General features: G+C 47.7%; 1 protein-coding gene across 2 annotated transcripts; it reads right to left on the bottom strand.

Annotated features, from left to right (window-relative positions):
• Positions 1 to 441: 441 nt before the first annotated feature.
• Positions 442 to 16,007, bottom strand: STK38 (serine/threonine kinase 38). Of its 2 annotated transcripts, XR_014227051.1 has the most exons (15): positions 15,863 to 16,007; positions 13,906 to 14,038; positions 11,317 to 11,368; positions 11,050 to 11,172; positions 10,401 to 10,484; positions 9,543 to 9,666; positions 8,979 to 9,133; positions 7,277 to 7,379; positions 6,660 to 6,721; positions 5,999 to 6,116; positions 5,526 to 5,649; positions 4,730 to 4,825; positions 4,394 to 4,488; positions 818 to 3,571; positions 442 to 709 (listed from the first exon to the last, which is right to left on the bottom strand). XR_014227051.1 is itself a non-coding variant. In XM_082296277.1 (14 exons), the coding sequence occupies exons 2-14, from the start codon at positions 14,034 to 14,036 to the stop codon at positions 3,441 to 3,443; spliced, it is 1,398 nt and encodes a 465-aa protein (XP_082152403.1). In that variant the 5' UTR covers positions 14,037 to 14,038; positions 15,863 to 16,007; the 3' UTR covers positions 442 to 3,440. The 2 variants fall into 2 exon arrangements, 1 of the variants encoding a protein (XP_082152403.1); XM_082296277.1 differs by having other exon boundaries at positions 442 to 3,571.
• Positions 16,008 to 17,146: the final 1,139 nt, after the last annotated feature.

A 17,146-nucleotide genomic window follows, 5' to 3' on the forward strand; every position in this document is an offset into this window, starting at 1 on the left:
TGTACTTCCAGGCTTCTCTTGCTGAAGCTTGGGGAAGGGCACTAAGAGTTTGAACAAGGTGAGATTTGTGTGAGACCTCACAGCATCTTCCACTATCTGGAGGGGCTACAAGAAGGACTCTTCATCAGGACCTGGACAAGGGGGAGTGGCTTCCAGCTGCCAGAGGGCAGGGATAGATGGGATACTGAGAAGGAATCCTTCCATGTGAGGGTGGGCAGGCCCTGGCACAGGGTGCCCAGAGCAGCTGTGGCTGCCCTTGGATCCCTGGAAGTGTCCAAGGCCAGGCTGGATGGGGCTTGGAGCACCCTGGGATGGTGGAAGGTGTCCCTGCCCAGGGGTGGAACTGGAGGACCTCTAAAGTCCATTCCAACCCAAACCACTCCAGGATTCTCTGATTCCTGTTTGTAAAACACAACATACCACCAAGTGTGTTTACTAAGAGGATTTTATTTACACAACACAACGAGATTGCTCCATAAAAAGTGGACTACCACCTGCCAAATTTTACAGTGCAATTTTGTAACAGCTTTTAAATATTTACAGAACACTTTTTCAACTTGGAGGTTAAGGCAGAGTCAGGGCACAGTGATAAGAAACACTTAGTGCAGCTTTGTGCTAGGCATGATACAGAGATGAACTGGCAGCATAAGATGTTCAGATCCACTGGAAATTCAGATTGGAATTACTTCTAGAAATCCAGCAACTGCAGCTTAAAAAAAAAAAAAGAGGTAAAAGATACTAACAACCTCAAAACACAAGAAAAATGTAAAAATGTTTGGCTACCATGGGAGATGTAACAGGCATACAAAATCCTTACTGTTAGCAGTGAAGTATGGATCCTGGGAAGGAGACACTGTAGGAGACACTTTTTTCCCTAATGTTGGTGAAAAACTGGAACAGGAAGCAGGCTTACAATGCACCTGGGATACAGAACCTCCTGCTGCAAGGTGTGTCCAACAGGACTGGATTCAAAGATGTCCAACTTCTGCTGGAAGACAACAGGAATGAGGTACCCAACTGCTCCTCGTGCCTTTGAAAACTTCACCTTGAACTCCAGTGACACACCTGAGGGGTCCCACTTCAAACACAGCACTAAAAATGCACAATATACAGTACTAGAGAGTTGGTTTTTCACAGCAATTTACCACAACTTGAAATTGTTTAGCTTCCTCGTCTTTGGTATTTATAAAGAAAGATGCTGGTCCCTTTCAGTAAAGGGCTAAGAATGCAGCTATTATCTCAAAATCATTTGTTCTGAATCCACAGCAGCTTTAAAAGATTTTGATTTTTGTTTTTATTTTAAGGCAGTAACTAAGCTGTTAGGAATTGAAAAAAAAAAAGGTCTTCTATTAATTCCAATAGTTTATAAGGCAACATTTTCAAATGGCTAGAAGAAACTGCAGGATAAGGATGGAACAGTTTGAGAAGTTGGTATCAGTCCTTCATGCAAAGTCAAAAGGGAGCAGAAGGTGATCTAGGGACGAGTTGATAAAAGCCTGATCCTTTCAGTCATTCCTTCCATTAGCCCTTATTAATCCAAGTGAGCCCTTCTGACTACAGAGATCCTGGGACTTCTAATTAAGGCTAGTTTTGCATTTCAGCTTGGTAGGATCCAACTGCTGTCTAAATTGCTTATGGCAAGTCATAAACTCATAGGACATGTACAAAAAGGACAGGGGTGGTGAGGGGAGGACCCTGACGAGTTCTGTACAGTACTGGCAGTCCCCCATCAGTCCTTTGGGATGGCACTCGAGTCAAGAAACATCTAGGTAAACATTCTCTAAAAGCACCTATGTAAAAAAAAAAAAGTTCCACTACAAATCCGTTTTGTTTCATTTTCTAATCGAGAAAGTCAGGACTAAACAGACCTGGAAGCCTTTTTCTTCCTGTGAGACATCCCTGGAGCTTTGTCTTGTCTGTACTCCGGAGTTAGTGTTCAGCACCAAGAGAAGTTTGCAGGAATCCAAGACAATTGGAATTGAGACATGCTTTTAGAAACCTCATTGAATTCTATTTTTAATATCTGATTGTAAATTCCAGACTGGAACCAGGCAGGCCCAAGGGTTAATGCTACCTGCCCCTGGAAGTGCAGCGTTAACTACAAACGGGCACAAAATGGAGCTCGTGGTTAGTAAAAGGAATTAGGAAAAGCTCAGCCAAGGCAGAATCCTCCCTCCCAAAGTGCTGTCGTGTTCTGAGAGAGGCTTAGGCAAGGAAAGGCACTTTGGGGCTCTCCTGGAGAAATCCTGATCAGAACTGAATGTACTTTTATAAATTAGGGTAGGCAACAATCAGTGAGTGGACATGGTGGGTTCCACTGCCCCTAAAGTGACCCCATGAGGCACCATCCGTGGAAGACTCCGGGTACAGACGGTACAGCCAGGACAGCAAGAGCAGCTCTGGGAGGGAACACCAGGCAGGCCTCCATCAGCAACATTCTGATCCTGTTCTGCTCAAAACCAACAGCAAAAAGGCCACAGAAGATGGGGTTTTGCCTTTAAACCACTGAAGATGCAGCAGAACTTAAAGGTGGCTAAGAAACAGCAGCAGCTGGCCTGGGGAGCCTCCAGGCTGGCCCAGCTGTGCACAGTTTGCCCACTGAGGATCAGGTTCATGGAATTTCCCTCCCTCTGCTCTAATTCCAGACCCACTTGTGTGACCAGCTGTAGTTTATCTGCATTGTTTATGGATCCATCCTGACATACAGTAACCAAAATCTCGGTGGAGGAAATGGCCCATTTCTCCTCTATTTAAGAAAAAGTGTTGCAAATTTTTTTTAATTTAGAAAAAATATTAAATGGCTTGAGGGTCACTTAGTACCAAAAGTAAAGTGCACCAGAACTGGAGGCCACAGCGACAGAGCTGAGACATGCTATTGAAGAGGCTTCCAAGGAGCATTATAAAAACAGCACTACAAAGTAAGGTTAAGGCAATCCGAGTTGTGTCCTTCTGCTAGACAGTTTCCTGGAGAGTTGTGTGTCTCAAGCTTCAATTATTGCTTTGTTTCCTCTGTCCTGGAGTCCTCAGCTACTGGGCAAACAGTGCTGGCAGAATTGGCAGAGTGAGTTTGTCACTTAATGCAGGACTGGATGCAGTCCTGTAGAATCCCGTGCTTTGCAATGCCAAAGGGAAGGTTTGCTCTCATCTCCTGAGGGACTGGACAGTCTGGCAAAGAATATAAAAAAACCTCTTGCTCCTGAAGCAGCAAAAGGTGCTGGCAGCAGAGATGATGCAAACCTGTGGAATTTTTCAATGGCACAGGAAAAAAAAAAAATCCTTAATAACAACCAGGTTGTGTAAGAAAACAGGGTCCTGAAGTCTTCTCCAAGAGTTGATAGCCCTCAAGTTTTCTTTAAAAAAAAGAACAAGTTTTTTTATGGGTATAAACCCAAAGTACAGCAACAGAATTCCACGGCTCAGAAGTCCCAGGTAAAGCTGTGTTACTTCCCTCCTTTCATATAGGATGGAATTGCTCCTCGGGCCGTCAGGCCCTCGAAACGCTTGTAGGTGTAATTGATAAAAACCCAGTCTTTGTTCTTGTAGTCAGTCTCTGGGTGGTTGCTTGTTGCCACTGGGAAGACACAGAAGAAATGGAATTATCCTTTGGAACTGCAGAGTTTGTTTTCATACAAAACACTGGATGTGGAATAAGGCAGAATGTTTCTAAAGGAAAAAATATCATAAATGCAGGATCCAGCTCCGTGCTTCAACCCCAGGAAAGAACTGCTGGGACACAGGACACGGCACAAGCGTTTTAAATTAAAGGGGGTAGATTCAGACCACATAGAAAGAAGAAATTTTTCACAGTGTGGGCTGTGAAACACTGGCACAGGTTGCCCAGAGAGGTGGTAGATCCCCCAGTCCCTGGAAGTGTTCCAGGCCAGGTTGGACAGGCTTGCAGCAACCTGAGATAGTGGAAGGTGTCCTTGCCCATGGCAGGGGGTGGCACTGGATGAGCTTTAAGTCCCTTCAAACCCAAACCAGTCTGGGATTCTGTTTTTAAACTCAAGGAGCAAATGTGTGACTATGCTGTGATCCTTTAGAGATTCACACCAAAACATCCCCTTCAGTTCCACCCTTCCCTACTCCTACTCCAAGTGCCAGCAGGAATTAGCACCGAGGGGAACTTGCAGCATTGGGCTCCCAGGCCCTGGTGGGATTTGAACTTTCTGGAAGCTCTACTGCTTCTGACAGCTGCCCTTTCTCAGACAACTCCCACATCATTTACAAGCCTGCATCTCCTGGAACCCACATTCCTGCACCACAAGGCTTCCAAGCTATTTGGTCATGATAAAAAAAAAAAAAATCAGCATCTAGTAAGATCTGACTAACAGGAAAGATTATTCTACAGGAGAAGAGGAAGGTTTACAGAGATAATCAAACAATCATTTACCTGTTGGTTTAAGGATATCAGATTCTGGAAATTCATCAAAGTTTGAGGTATCATCAATGCTTTTAATTTCTATTGAAATCGCAGCAGGTCTCTCTCTGCCAAGAAGAGCAGATGGAGCATTGAGATTTCAAAGGCAGACAAAGCAGGATTCAGCCACCTTCCATTTCTTATCAAGATTGAAGGTACCTAAACCTCAGCCAGCTTCAGGTAGAGAACAAAAGGCTCTCACCCACAGCTGGATATGATAAATGCCAGTCAGCTGCTCCCTGCTGCAGACCAGGGCTGGCCTCAGCAGTCCCTAGAGAAGAGCAGTTGCTTTTCTGCAAAGCATCTTACCTGATGTGCTCCCAATCAACCCCTTCAAAGAATGGGTTACTCTTTATTTCCTCCACACCAGATGCACCAATTCTGTGCTCCCATTCACAGCAAAATCTGGGATGGAAGGAAGAATGAAAATGAAGGGAGAATGAAAACGAAAGCATTCCATCCAGAAATGGAACAGCTTTCTGAACTGATACTGCTACACTTTCTTACCAGATAAATGGAGCAGACTAAGAACTCCCACAGCAAAACCAACACACAAAGTTATGTTTAGGAATGTCGTGTGCAATGCCACAGTTAAGATGTGCTATTCCTTCACAACAGGATAACGTGACCTTTCTATTTCAGGACCAGAGTAGAGCAGAACGCATAAAGCCTAAAAAGCCAGACATTTATATTTCTGTCCTGAGAATAGATAATGAAGTACAAATGAGTCAGCAAGCACTGGGGTGCATTTGTATGCTCCAGCACATACAAAGGCAAAATCACTGCTGTTGTAAGAAGTCAGCTCTGTCAAAAGGATTGAACTTGCTTCCATGAGAAGCTTGCAGGCAAAATAAGGGGCAGAAACATTTTGCCAGAGTAGTAGCACTTCCATGGGAGCTCCTTTTTAGCACAATTTAGTCAGGGAACCACTAAATGGCCTGAGAGACTAAAGTATTGGAAAAGGGAGTTCAGCATTTGATGCATGTGTGTAACAGTTTGTAGCATTAGGGTTTTTCCATGTGCAACAAGCCATGAGAGGCACAGAATACAGAGACAAGACAAGAAAATTAGTGCTGTATTAACTGACAAACCATGGGGCTGGCACCTTAAAATAAGATCCTTTGCTTTATCAGAGATTGGAACTTCTGGAGGAAATGTCAGCGTCTCCTTCCAGTTCATCACTTTCTTATATGTCTCTTGAGGAGTCTCGGAACAGAATGGTGGATAACCTGAAAAGAAACAAAAATATAATCTTGGGTCAAGCAAAAATAATTCCTGAAGTCAGAACACACCTGACAGACCAGGCAAGGAGTGAATGCTGTGAGAAGCTGACCCCAAGCACAGAAACAGGCTGCCCAGAGAAGCTGTGGCTGCCCCAGCCCTGGAATTGTCCAAGGCCAGGTTGGATGAGACATAGAGCAACCTGGGATAGTGGAAAATGTCCCTGCCCCTGGCAGGGGGTGGCACTGGATGAGCTTTGAGGTCCCTTCCAACCCAAACCAGTCTGGGATTCTATGAGCACAGCTGATGTCCTGCTCCCCCATTCCCACCTACAACCCTGCCCTGCACGTCCCTTACCAATCAACATCTCGTACATGATGACCCCCAGGGACCACCAGTCACACAGCTTGTTGTATCCAGTCTGCATGAAAACCTCAGGAGCAATGTAATCTGGAGTTCCCACCGTAGAAAAAGCCTGGAACAAAGACCATCAGTTACACATCTGTAGGGAAAACTGCCTGATGCAGAAATGGGAACTTACACAGCAGTGGTTATTTTGAGAAAGACACCAGATTGTCTCTGAGAACCCTTAGCAAAGGTGTTTAAAGCCTTTCTTCCAAGATACATAGAGACAAAATCAACGTCTTCATGTGAAGGAGTCTTAAAATAGCATCAGGAAAATGGGGAAGGGTATCACTGTCCACATACACCTTGGAATGGGTCAGCAGCCCTTTGTTAGATTGGAAGTGGCAAGAACTGATAGTTTTGGCTGGGAGACTTCAGCTCTCCATGTAAGTAATTACAGCAGTGCTGTCTCTAGCACATATGTCACCAGCTGTTCAGCAGATGGATGAAGGACAAACTAGAGTCATTCCTCTTCTTTTAAAAAGTGCCTGAATCTTTTCCTTTCAGGATTGTCCAGAACTCTGAGATGCATTAAAAATTTCATGTAAATCCATGTTCCATTTGGATGCAACACCTCAGCAGGAACATTTCCAAGCAGGTGGAACCTACTTACCAACTGCCGGCGATTCCTCTTCCAAGTCTCTGCTTTCCTTTTGGAATTCATGTTCTGGAAAGCTGAAGGAGATTCAATAGCTGGGACTGAATCCTGCTGGTCACCCAAGATATTTTTACCCCCAAACCATTTCACTAAAGATCTCATTTAAGATGTGTGCCAATACCCCAAACCTAAACCTCCCAACTTCCAAACCTATGAAATACAGGCAACATCTAATCAAGCCTTTCATTAGCACACCACACTTTCAGGGTTTGTGTAACTCCATGATCCAAGTTATTCCCCTCAAGAATAATCCTGGATACTCAGAGATTGTGCTGGTTTATTCATTCCAGTAACACTTGAGAGCCAGCCAGCAGCTCCCAACTCACTGAGTTCTCGCTTTATTACACATGCACAGGGCTACAGCAGAGTCTCTTTCAGAGACAAACTTCTGGAAATGAAAATGGGTTTAAAGTAACTGAAATTATTTTTATTTTACAGAAAATTAAAATCCACCTCAAGATGTTTAAGTTCATTATTAGACTCCCTACTGCAGCCGTACCCTCACACTGAAATCAGTTGTGTCAGGCACCAAGAGCAATCACCCAGATACCCTTTGGAGCCAAAGAACTTACTGAAGTCACTGGGAAGACTGTGATTCAAGTTCCTGTAAAATTCTGTCCTGTGGGCTTTCTTCAGTCCAGTACACAGACCAAAATCTGAGAGTTTCACATGGCCCTAGAAATAAACAAAAAACCCAAAATCCAAAACCAATATAAAACATTATCATAGTAAATTACAGCATCAGCAAGGTTGGAAGAGAACCCAACACCACCATCAGCACCTCTGAATGATGTCCCCAAGTGCCACATCCAGATGCCTCTTGAACACTTCCAGAGACTGTGACTCCACCACCTCCCTGGGCAACTTATTCCAGTGCCTGACCACCCCTGCATTAAAAAAAAAATCTAGTATCTAATCTGAACCTCCCAAGCACAACTTAAGGCCAATTCCTCTCTTTCTTTTACTTGAGATATGGCAGAAGAGCCTGACCCACTCCTGGCTGTCCCTTCCTGTCAGGGAGAGCAAGAAGGTCCCCTCTGAGCCTCCTTTTCTCCAGGCTGAGCCCTCCCAGGTCTCTCAGCTGCTCCTGGTGCTCCAGCCCCTTCCCCAGATCTGTTCCCTTCTCTGGACACACTCGAGCCCCTCAATGTCCTTTGCCTTCCTTGTTTAGCCTAGCACTGGATGTGTGCAGGGAATGAAGCCATCAATGCTTCCATTGCTACTCCACAGAGAAAGCCCAGTGACCATTTACTGCAGGAAACCTCTGCTCTGCAAGTTCCCAACCATTTCAGGGTGAAAGGAAACTTCTCCAGAGGCAGCTGCAGTCCCTGGGTTGTGTATTGGCCCCAGGAGATAAAAAACACCCTCAGTTCAGTGACTGAATCTGTCCTGGTGCATAACATCACCACATTGACTGTGTGCAAGTTATAGAAGTGTATATATAATATATATAGTATACATCCTTTTCAAAGTTCTAAATGTATTCATTTAGATGTAAACATCCTGAACTGGACACTCTGCTTGGAGAAGCTGTGGCTGCCCCAGCCCTGGAAGTGTTCAAGGCCAGGCTGGGCAGGCCTTGGAGCAACCTGGGATAGTGGGAGGTGTCCCTGCCCAGGGCAGGGGGTGGTACTGGATGAGTTTTAAGGTCCCTTCCAACCCAAACCATTCTGGGATTCTGCAGTAATTCAGTGCATTATATGGTAATGGGAAAGTCATTATTTACTGCTGGCTAACTCTTTCCAAGCAAGTTTGATTTTAGGCAAACTTGGAGTGAGCAATAGGAGGATACTGAAACAATCAGGCTTTGTGCAAAGTGCCTGAAACAACCAGGTAGCCTGGCCAGCCCTCAGGAACACACCCTGATCCTGAGGGAGATTCTCCATCCTCCATCCTCAGCCTGGCTACTGGAACAGCCACGTCCTTCACGTTTGGTACAACCAGAGCTGGCAAGTGGGAGTGTAACAGATGTGAGAGCAAAGGGAAACAGCTTTGCCTAAGAGGGAACTGAAACCACGTGCTCTAAACTGCATCTGAAATAGCCAAAAATAGTTTAAACAGCTGTCAGAAGAGCTGAAGGTCTAAGTGGAGCTGGGGTCTTTCCTGGCTTGGGAATTTTCCCCAGTAATTTGGCAGAGATGCCCTCAAAAGCTGGAAGGAACAGGGCTAAATAAAGAAGCACCGTCTTCTTCCACAACTGTCAACACCACTTCAGGTCAATATGAACAATCACAAGGCCTGTTTGCTCCTCCCCAGCCAGTGGCCAGTCCATACCTTGCTGTCCAGGAGGAGGTTGTCCGGTTTTATGTCCCGATGGATGAATCCCAGCTGATGGATGGAGTCGATGGCGAGCACGGTCTCAGCGATGTAGAACTGCGTCTCCTCTTCTGTCAGAGTGTCCTTCTTCATCAACAGTGTCATCATGTCACCTGGAAACCCCCCAGAAGTGAACACACGGGCTCCACTCTCACTAATTTTGAAGACATTTATAGAAAAAAAGCTATTTCTGCTGCATTCAGCTAAAACCAGCAGGTTAGAGCTTGCCAAACCTGGATATGCTGTGACTCTATAGACAGCCAGGGCACAGCTAGGGTAGGAACTAGAAGAATAGTAAAGCCAAGTTTAAATACCTCTAGCTCAAAGACCCAAAAAGGAAACCTCAAGCCTGCCCAAACACCTCAGTACCCCACAAAGCAGAAATCTTGTTCCTCACAGATGTACAGTACAAACACCACTGCAGGGCACCCACGTGCACTCCAGTCCCAGACTGCATTTGTAACGAAGAAATTAGCAATCCCCAAACAAAAGGGGAGCAGCCCTTGCATTCCAGAGAGATACCTCCAGGCAGGAACTCCATGATCAGGTAGAGGTTTAGCTTGTCCTGGAAACTATAGAACATCTTCACAACCCACAAGCTGTCTGCCTCCACCAGGATGTCCCGCTCCGCACGGATGTGGCCAACCTGGACAGACACAGTGCATTGGATTAGTTTTATTAAATGCATTTATTTCACATGCAGTTCAACTATTATTCTGAACAGCATCAAATGTTGAGAAGACAGCAGTCAAACTTCTGCACAAAGGCAGAAATACTGTCAGAACTTCAGCATATGATTATGTACATGTATTTTATACCTATTATATATACACCTATCTATTATTATTATTATTTATATTATATATAAACCTACCTATTATATAAATCCTATCTACAAAAATCTCAATTCTTTACAAATATACCTAACCATTAGATCTCTTTATGAAAACACAAGAGCTCCATCCCAGTGCTCAACAAATGATTGTGCCAGATCATTATATATCCAGAAATACTAGCAAAGGAAAGCCTTAAAAATGTTAAATGCTGCTGCTTTATGTCTCTGAGTCTGAATTCCAGCAGTTGTATCTCTTTGATATTTATATCTGATCCTGTAAGTCATAAATGCAGTAAAACAGTGGCCTTCAAGCCTGCATTGAATCATTTGCACAGGACTTGGTGTTGAAGGAGCCCACTAAAAAACAAGTCCTTGTGAATCCAGAGATTTTTCTGATTTATTTCCTTTACAAGAACAGAGGTTAAAAAAACCCAGAATTTTTAGCTACTAAACGTAAAGCACAGATGCCTGTTCCTCCTCTGCACACACCACAGCAACCTCCCAGAGTGATCCAGGGTACAATTCCTGCTCGGGGTGCTCCTCACCTGCTCCTTCTCAAGCATATCGGCTTTGCGTAGGATTTTCATGGCGTAAACGTGCCCCGTGTCTTTCTTCTGGACCAGTCGCACCTGGGGGCACACAAAGATTGGATCAAATCCAGCATTCCCAGCAGAACTCTTGACAAAGTTGGGTGTCAAGGCCTTGGCTTTCATTTCATGAAATCGTCTCAGATTATAAAATACAAGAAGCATTATATGGTGCAAATATAATAATATATAATGGCAAAAAGCCCTGTTAATTCTAAGAGCTGCAGTTATTTTAACAGAGAGGACACTGAGCGATTCACACCTAAAGCAGGTGGTCCCAAGCCCCTTCTCTGAAGGCCACCAGAAGAGACTTTGCAAGGGCCCTCCACCTCTCCCTAAGTCCAGCCTCAGAAATTCACCTTTAAAACCCACTGCAAACCTGTATTTAGCTACCCATCAGGTCCTTTTCAAATTCATTCCGTTTCCTTGAAAGCACAGGATGTCTCAAACCAGCATTTATTACATAAAAACCCAGCTGCACGTGACCGTTCAGCTCAAATCAATCTGTGCTTGTTATATTTACTTTTTGCTTGTATAAACTAAGCAAGTCTTTACCAAACACCAGAGCCACTTAAAAACACATGTAGTCATTTTTTTCTGGACTCACCTCTCCAAAGGCTCCTCTGCCTATTACTTTTAGAGACTCAAAATCCTCCAGTCCAAGCCTGGTTCTCTTCAGGCGAAGGAACTCCGTTTCCTTTTGTGCATGTGCCGACCTCCTGATTCTTTTCTAGAGTTTAAGAGACCCCAGTGAAAATTCTGCAGGTGGGTTCCATAGGGACCACAGCAATTCCAAGGAAAGATCCCAGATCTCCATTTAGAAAAGAAAATTTCCTGTATTTAAGCATTAAGATAGTTTTTCCATATTCATTACCTCTTCATCTTTTAGGCCTTCTTCTTCCATCATCTGTTCTAGTTTCTTTTGTCTAGAGCAGAGACAAATTAGAAAAATAAAGGTTGAATCATTAACCTTGCTTTTTAAATCAAATTAAAAAAAATAAAAACCAGATTGAACCATTAATATTGTCTCTTAACAAGGCACACATATCCACAGCCTCTGGCCTGTGCCAGCAAGTTACAAGTGTAAAGATGTACAGGAGAGACTCAGACAGGAAATTAATTTCGAAGAATCTACTATCCAATTTTATAATTCCAACCTTGTCCTCTCTGATTTTAATAAACTAAACCCGCCTTGAGTTTCACAAGTTATTCAAGTGTACATTTTTGCTGCACACAAATACAAATTGAGGAGATCTGGGTTCTGTTCTTGTCTCTCTCTGACAGCTGGGCAAGTCACTTCAGGCCAGAGCCATAATAAACACATAAACACCAAAATTTCACTTATTCCAGGAAGAACTGGTATTCAAACACATTTAAAATTTCTCTGCATCTCAAACTATTCACATGCAAAATGAGAAAAGTTACTTTAGATTTCCTAATCCCTGAGATACTCAAAATATTTGGGAAGAGGAAACTTGTCTGTACATGTTCTCCCCCTTAAAGAATCAGAAATATTTACAGCCTTAATATAAAAGGATTATCTGGGAGAAGAGAAAGGAGGAAGCAAGACTTCAGAAAGGGAATGATTTCAGGGGACACTTGTAATGATTATCCTCTGGAACCTTTTTCCCAGTGCCAGTTGTATTAACAGCTGGCTGAACTGGGACTGGTGGTTTGGGACATTACAAATGTACTAAAACATTCCTTCTCTTTCTGCAAGTCATTCTTTGCAAGATCCTCTTCCTGTCTCCTGGGGCTCCCTGCAGCTGCTGTGACATGATAATATTTGGGGTTATCACTTCCAGAATCGGGCACATTGAAATTGCTTTGCCTTTGCTCAAGTACCAGTGAGCACTGCCCAGTCATCCCAATCCACACTCAAACCAGCAACTCCAGCAGCAAAAGTCTGTGCAATACACAGAATTCAATGGCTCAGCAGGACTGAGTGATGCCAAAGCCATGCTGAAATTCCCCCAAATATCCCTAATAGGCTCAATCTGCACTTCAGGGTACAGTGTCAACACCATTTAAACTCCACATTACACACCCACAGACATCTGTTGTTACAAAAAACATGTAACTCATAAAGTCCAGTCTGTTTGTTCAGACAAAGTCTTGATCCTAAACAGAAGAAAAAAAACAAGAGATTTGGGGAGTACACAACAGTGCTCATAATAAGAAATAAATTTTAAAGGCAAGAGCTATGTGAAGAGAAAAGAAGGAATTAAATCAGTGATATTTTTTTCTGCCTGAATTGGACCTCAGTCTCTCTTTACTCATTTGAAGCTTTGAAGAAAATATCTTTGCAAGTTAATATTTATTTCTAAATTACTTCCTCATTTCTGCAGCTCTTGTAGTGAGCAGGCAGTGGGGAGCTCCTCAGGGAGCTCATTATGGCTTTGGCAGCAAAGCCAAACCAACACTGAACCATTTTCCAAATTCTGGTTACAGACTCCGTGGCAAGCTGGGACAACAGCACAAGTCCCAGTGCTACAACTTGAGGGTATTCAGCAAATTAGAGGGTTCCAGCCAAAGGGAAGTCACACAGCTCAGTCCAGCCCACTGCTGTATTGGACTGGGGAACTTAAAGAGGTGCCCCAGGTTCAGGTCAGTCACAGGCAGCACTGAGGGACTCCTCACAACACCCCCTCCTCCCATCATCTTCCTGGGGGTCCTGCACATGGATCAGGGCAATCCCAGCACAAACACAGAGAATGGATTGGGAGCAGCCCTGGGAGAAGGACTTGGGGGTGCTGGTGAGGCAGAGCTGGACATGCCCCAGTCCAGAGCCCACTGAGCCCTGGGCTGAGCCCCCAGCATGGGCAGCAGGGTGGGGGGGGGATTCTGCCCCTGTGCTCAGGTGAGACCCCACCTGCAGAGCTGCCCCAGCCCTGGGGCCCAGCACAGCCCTGGAGCTGCTGGAGCGAGTCCAGAGGAGGCCACAGAGCTGCTCCCAGCGCTGGAGCCCCTCTGCTCTGGAGCCAGGCTGGGAGAGCTGGGGGTGTTCAGCCTGGAGAGGAGAAGGATCCAGAGAGACCTCAGAGCCCCTTCCAGTGCCTAAAGGGGCTCCAGGAGAGCTGGAGAGGGACTGGGGACAAGGGATGGAGAGACAGGACACAGGGAATGGGTTCCCAGTGCCAGAGGACAGGGATAGATGGGATATTGGGAAGGAATCCTTCCCTGGGAGGGGTGGTGAGGCCCTGGCACAGGGTGCCCAGAGCAGCTGTGGCTGCCCCTGGATCCCTGCAAGTGCCCAAGGCCAGGCTGGACGGGGCTTGGAGCAGCCTGGGATAATGGAAGGTGTCCCTGCCCATGGCAGGGGATGGAACAGGGTGAGCTTTTTTTTCCAACACAAACCAATCTGTGATTTTATTATTTTTACTTTGCCTCAAGAAAACTAAATTCATTCAATATAAATTTTGGCTCTTATCCAGTATGGAAGGGAAACAAGAAGGATTTTTACCTCATCTCTCGCTCCTCGTGCTGGGCAATGAGGTTGCTGTAGAAGTTTTCCAACGTCACCTTTGTCATCGTAACTCTCTCCTTGGTGTGGTTACTCATGGACGAGCACGGCGTGGGGCCAGTCATGGCCATGGCTGGTAGGAAAGGAGAAGGGAGGAACATCAAACATTATAAACGACAAAAAATCTTCAAGCAAGAGCCCAAACCCATTAAGTGATGCTGAATCACAGAGTTCAGATTTTAACAACAAATATCATCGGTCTTAAAGAAGTAGGGAAAAGTCTTACAAAATAAAAGGTGCAAGTCAAACTTCCTGTTTTGAACATTTTTGATCTGAAAATTAAAGGGAAGGAAACTTAAGAAACATGATGCCTCAAAAACCACAATTTCAGCCGGTACTGCAAGTTTATTGCTCCAAACACATTATATCTTTAATGAATGTTCAAAATTCAGGAATATCACACTGAAAAATCTAATCCATGAGTTATTCTTCCCATAACCCCTGCAGAAATAATTCCACCAGTTGCCAACTGGCTCTTCTGCTGTGAAATTTATCTAAATCCTGAAAGTCATCCCAATAAGAGAGCAACTGAGGAAGGAGCAAAATGGGCATTTAGTTGCCCTTAAGCACTTTTACTAGATGTTTTCACACAGAAATTTGGCCAGATCCAGAGGATCCCTGCCTTTGAGCAAGCTGTAGTTTAAAAAATAGCCAAAAATCCAGACCCTAATGTAAATATCTGACGCATTTATTTCTAAGAAAAATATTTGTATTCAAATTTCCTTTCTATTTCTGAGAATATAGTATGTAAATATTGGTGTGTGGCACCCCCAACCAGTAGCAGTTTCAGTATATTTGACACCCCAGCTCTGTTTCCTGATATGCATTAAAAAAAAAAAAGATTTCAAATCTACAACTACTGGTTCTCCTGGGCACCACGTAACTCACAGTAAGGTAACAGTGTTTTGCAATTATTACTAGAAATTGCAGACAAAATAGGTGAGACACTTCCCTTTTTTACAACTCTGGGTGCTGCCAACACACTCGAATGGCTCTTTCTGGCCACTTTTTGCTGATCTTTACGAGGCGTCACCACTGGGCCCTGCAAACCACCTCCTTCCCAGACAGCAGCTACGTGTGCACTGCCTTTACAGATTCCTCGTGGGACGGGAGCTGGTGAGGATCTCCAGCTGGGTGCCTTTTGAGATGGAATTATGTCTTTATGTGAGGTGGAATCATGGCTTTATGATAGCAGCTCGGAGTGACACACACGAGTGGGGGGGTCACAGTCTGCGAATACGCCTGGATATGGGGTTACACCCCCAGAAATGGGGGGTTGCACCCTGCGGTTGTGAGCGGGAGGTGTAAAAGCCATGGGCGGTTCTCACTTCCTAGAGATCAAACCGGGAAAATTATCTGACAGAAGGAGGTACGGGGAAAAAAAAGGCAAGGGGAGAAAAAGAGAAAGTATCGGTGCCAAACCACCTGTTGGTGCTCGGGGTCCCTTCCACGGGGATGGGCGCTCAGATCGCACCGACCACCCCGGGGACCGCGGGACGGAGCGGGGCTGGACGCCCCCGCACCGGGGCTCGACCGGGGGGGAGGTGGCACCGGCGTGGCGGCCCCGCGGCCCGACCGGCGGAGGGGCCCGGCAGCATCCCCGGGAGCGGACAAAGGGGGCCCGAGCCACCAACAGAGGCGGAGCCGGGGAACCCCGCCGGCCCCGGGCCCGCAGCGCGGCCACCCCGCGGGAGGGGCACCCGCCGCTGGACGGACCCCGGCCCGCAGCGCGGCCGCCCCCAGCCCCACCGGACCCGACGGCTCCAGGCGGCCGCCCCCGCTCCGCTCCCCGGGAGCGGCAAAGGGCCGGGGGGGAGGGAGGGAAAGAGGAGAGCGGGGAGGGGATGAGGAGCGCTGGGCGGGGGTCGCCCGTGGGAACAAGGAGGGAGCGGCTTACCCGGAGCCCCCGGGAGGGGCGGTAGGAGCTGCAGGCGAGGCCGGGTCCCGGCGAGGCGGCTACAGAGAGGCGGGTGGGGGGCTCGGGACCGGGGCCACCGGAGCCCCCGCGCCGCTACCGCCGTCCCCCGCACCGACAGCGACCCGGCCGGGACGGGCGGCCCAGGGACCGCTACGGCAGCGCAGGCGCCCCGCGCCCGCCCCGCCCCGCCCGGGCGGAGCCCCGCGCCCGCCCGCCCCCGCCGGCAGCGCCTGCGCCGGGCCCCGCGCCCCGGCCCCGCGCCCCGGCCCCACGCCCCGGCCCCGCGCCCCGGCCCCGCGCCCCGCTCCGCGCCCCGGCCCCGCGCCCCGCTCCGCGCCCCCGCTCCGCGCCCCCGCTCCGCGCCCCCGCTCCGCGCCCCGGCCCCGCGCCCCGGCCCCGCGCCCCCGCTCCGCGCCCCGCTCCGCGCCCCGGCCCCGCGCCCCGCTCCGCGCCCCGCTCCGCGCCCCCGCTCCGCGCCCCGGCCCCGCGCCCCGGCTCCGCGCCCCGGCTCCGCGCCCCCGCTCCGCGGCTGCGGCTCCGTGCCCGTCCCGGCGGTGTGGGGATCGCGGGCGCAGCTGAAGGGCTGGTGGGACCCAGCCGTGGGGGCGGCGGGTGCAGCCCCGCACTTGGCATCACATCAGCTCTTGCTCTCCCCTGGCTCCTGTCAGAGGCACCAGCGCTGCGAGCCCTGGGGTGCCGGCCTCCCTGCGGTGTTTCTGGGATGCTCCTGGGGTAACTCCTCCAGGCCTGGGAAGCCCTGTCCTGCTGCCTTCCCGACTTCTTTCCGCAGTGGTGCAGCCTCCCAGCACACAGCCTGGGCTCACCGTCGAGGGGAGATTGGTTTTTCCCATCCCCACAGAGGTGATACACATCACCCAATGCCCACAGGAGCGAGGGGTACCCAGGGACAGGGGCCACCAAGCCACCAACAGTCACCTCTGCCTCTCAGGGATCGAGTTAAAAACCCCTCAGTCCCAGAGGAAACTGCATCTACAAGGACAGAGAGACTGATCCACAGTGTGCTGGGCAGGACATGACCATTTCCCAGAGGTTTGAGCTGTCACAGTCAGGTCGCCGGGGTTCCATCCTCTGACTCTGATGAGGAAGAGCTCCCACATTCCATCTCAGCAAACTCATTGTACAGCTTGGGCTGTACAAGACCTTTTCATCTCTCCCCTCCCACCTCTTTGGGAATACCTGAAACCATCGGTTTCAATAATAGTTTGACTGGCCTTGGGAACCTAATAGGGAGCTGTGTGGAAT

This window comes from Coloeus monedula (assembly GCF_965178545.1).
Source record: "Coloeus monedula genome assembly, chromosome: 23".
Taxonomy (NCBI): domain Eukaryota; kingdom Metazoa; phylum Chordata; class Aves; order Passeriformes; family Corvidae; genus Coloeus; species Coloeus monedula.

What these genes read in the sequence shown, in the direction of transcription:
- STK38 (XM_082296277.1), bottom strand. Translation starts at nt 14,036, where the DNA reads ATGGCCATGACTGGCCCCACGCCGTGCTCGTCCATGAGTAACCACACC. An exon ending in ATATGCTTGAGAAGGAGCAG is followed by an intron (nt 9,667 to 10,400) that starts GTGAGGAGCACC and finishes GTGTCTGTCCAG; the next exon opens with GTTGGCCACATCCGTGCGGA. An exon ending in CATGTACGAGATGTTGATTG is followed by an intron (nt 5,650 to 5,998) that starts GTAAGGGACGTG and finishes GTTTCTTTTCAG; the next exon opens with GTTATCCACCATTCTGTTCC.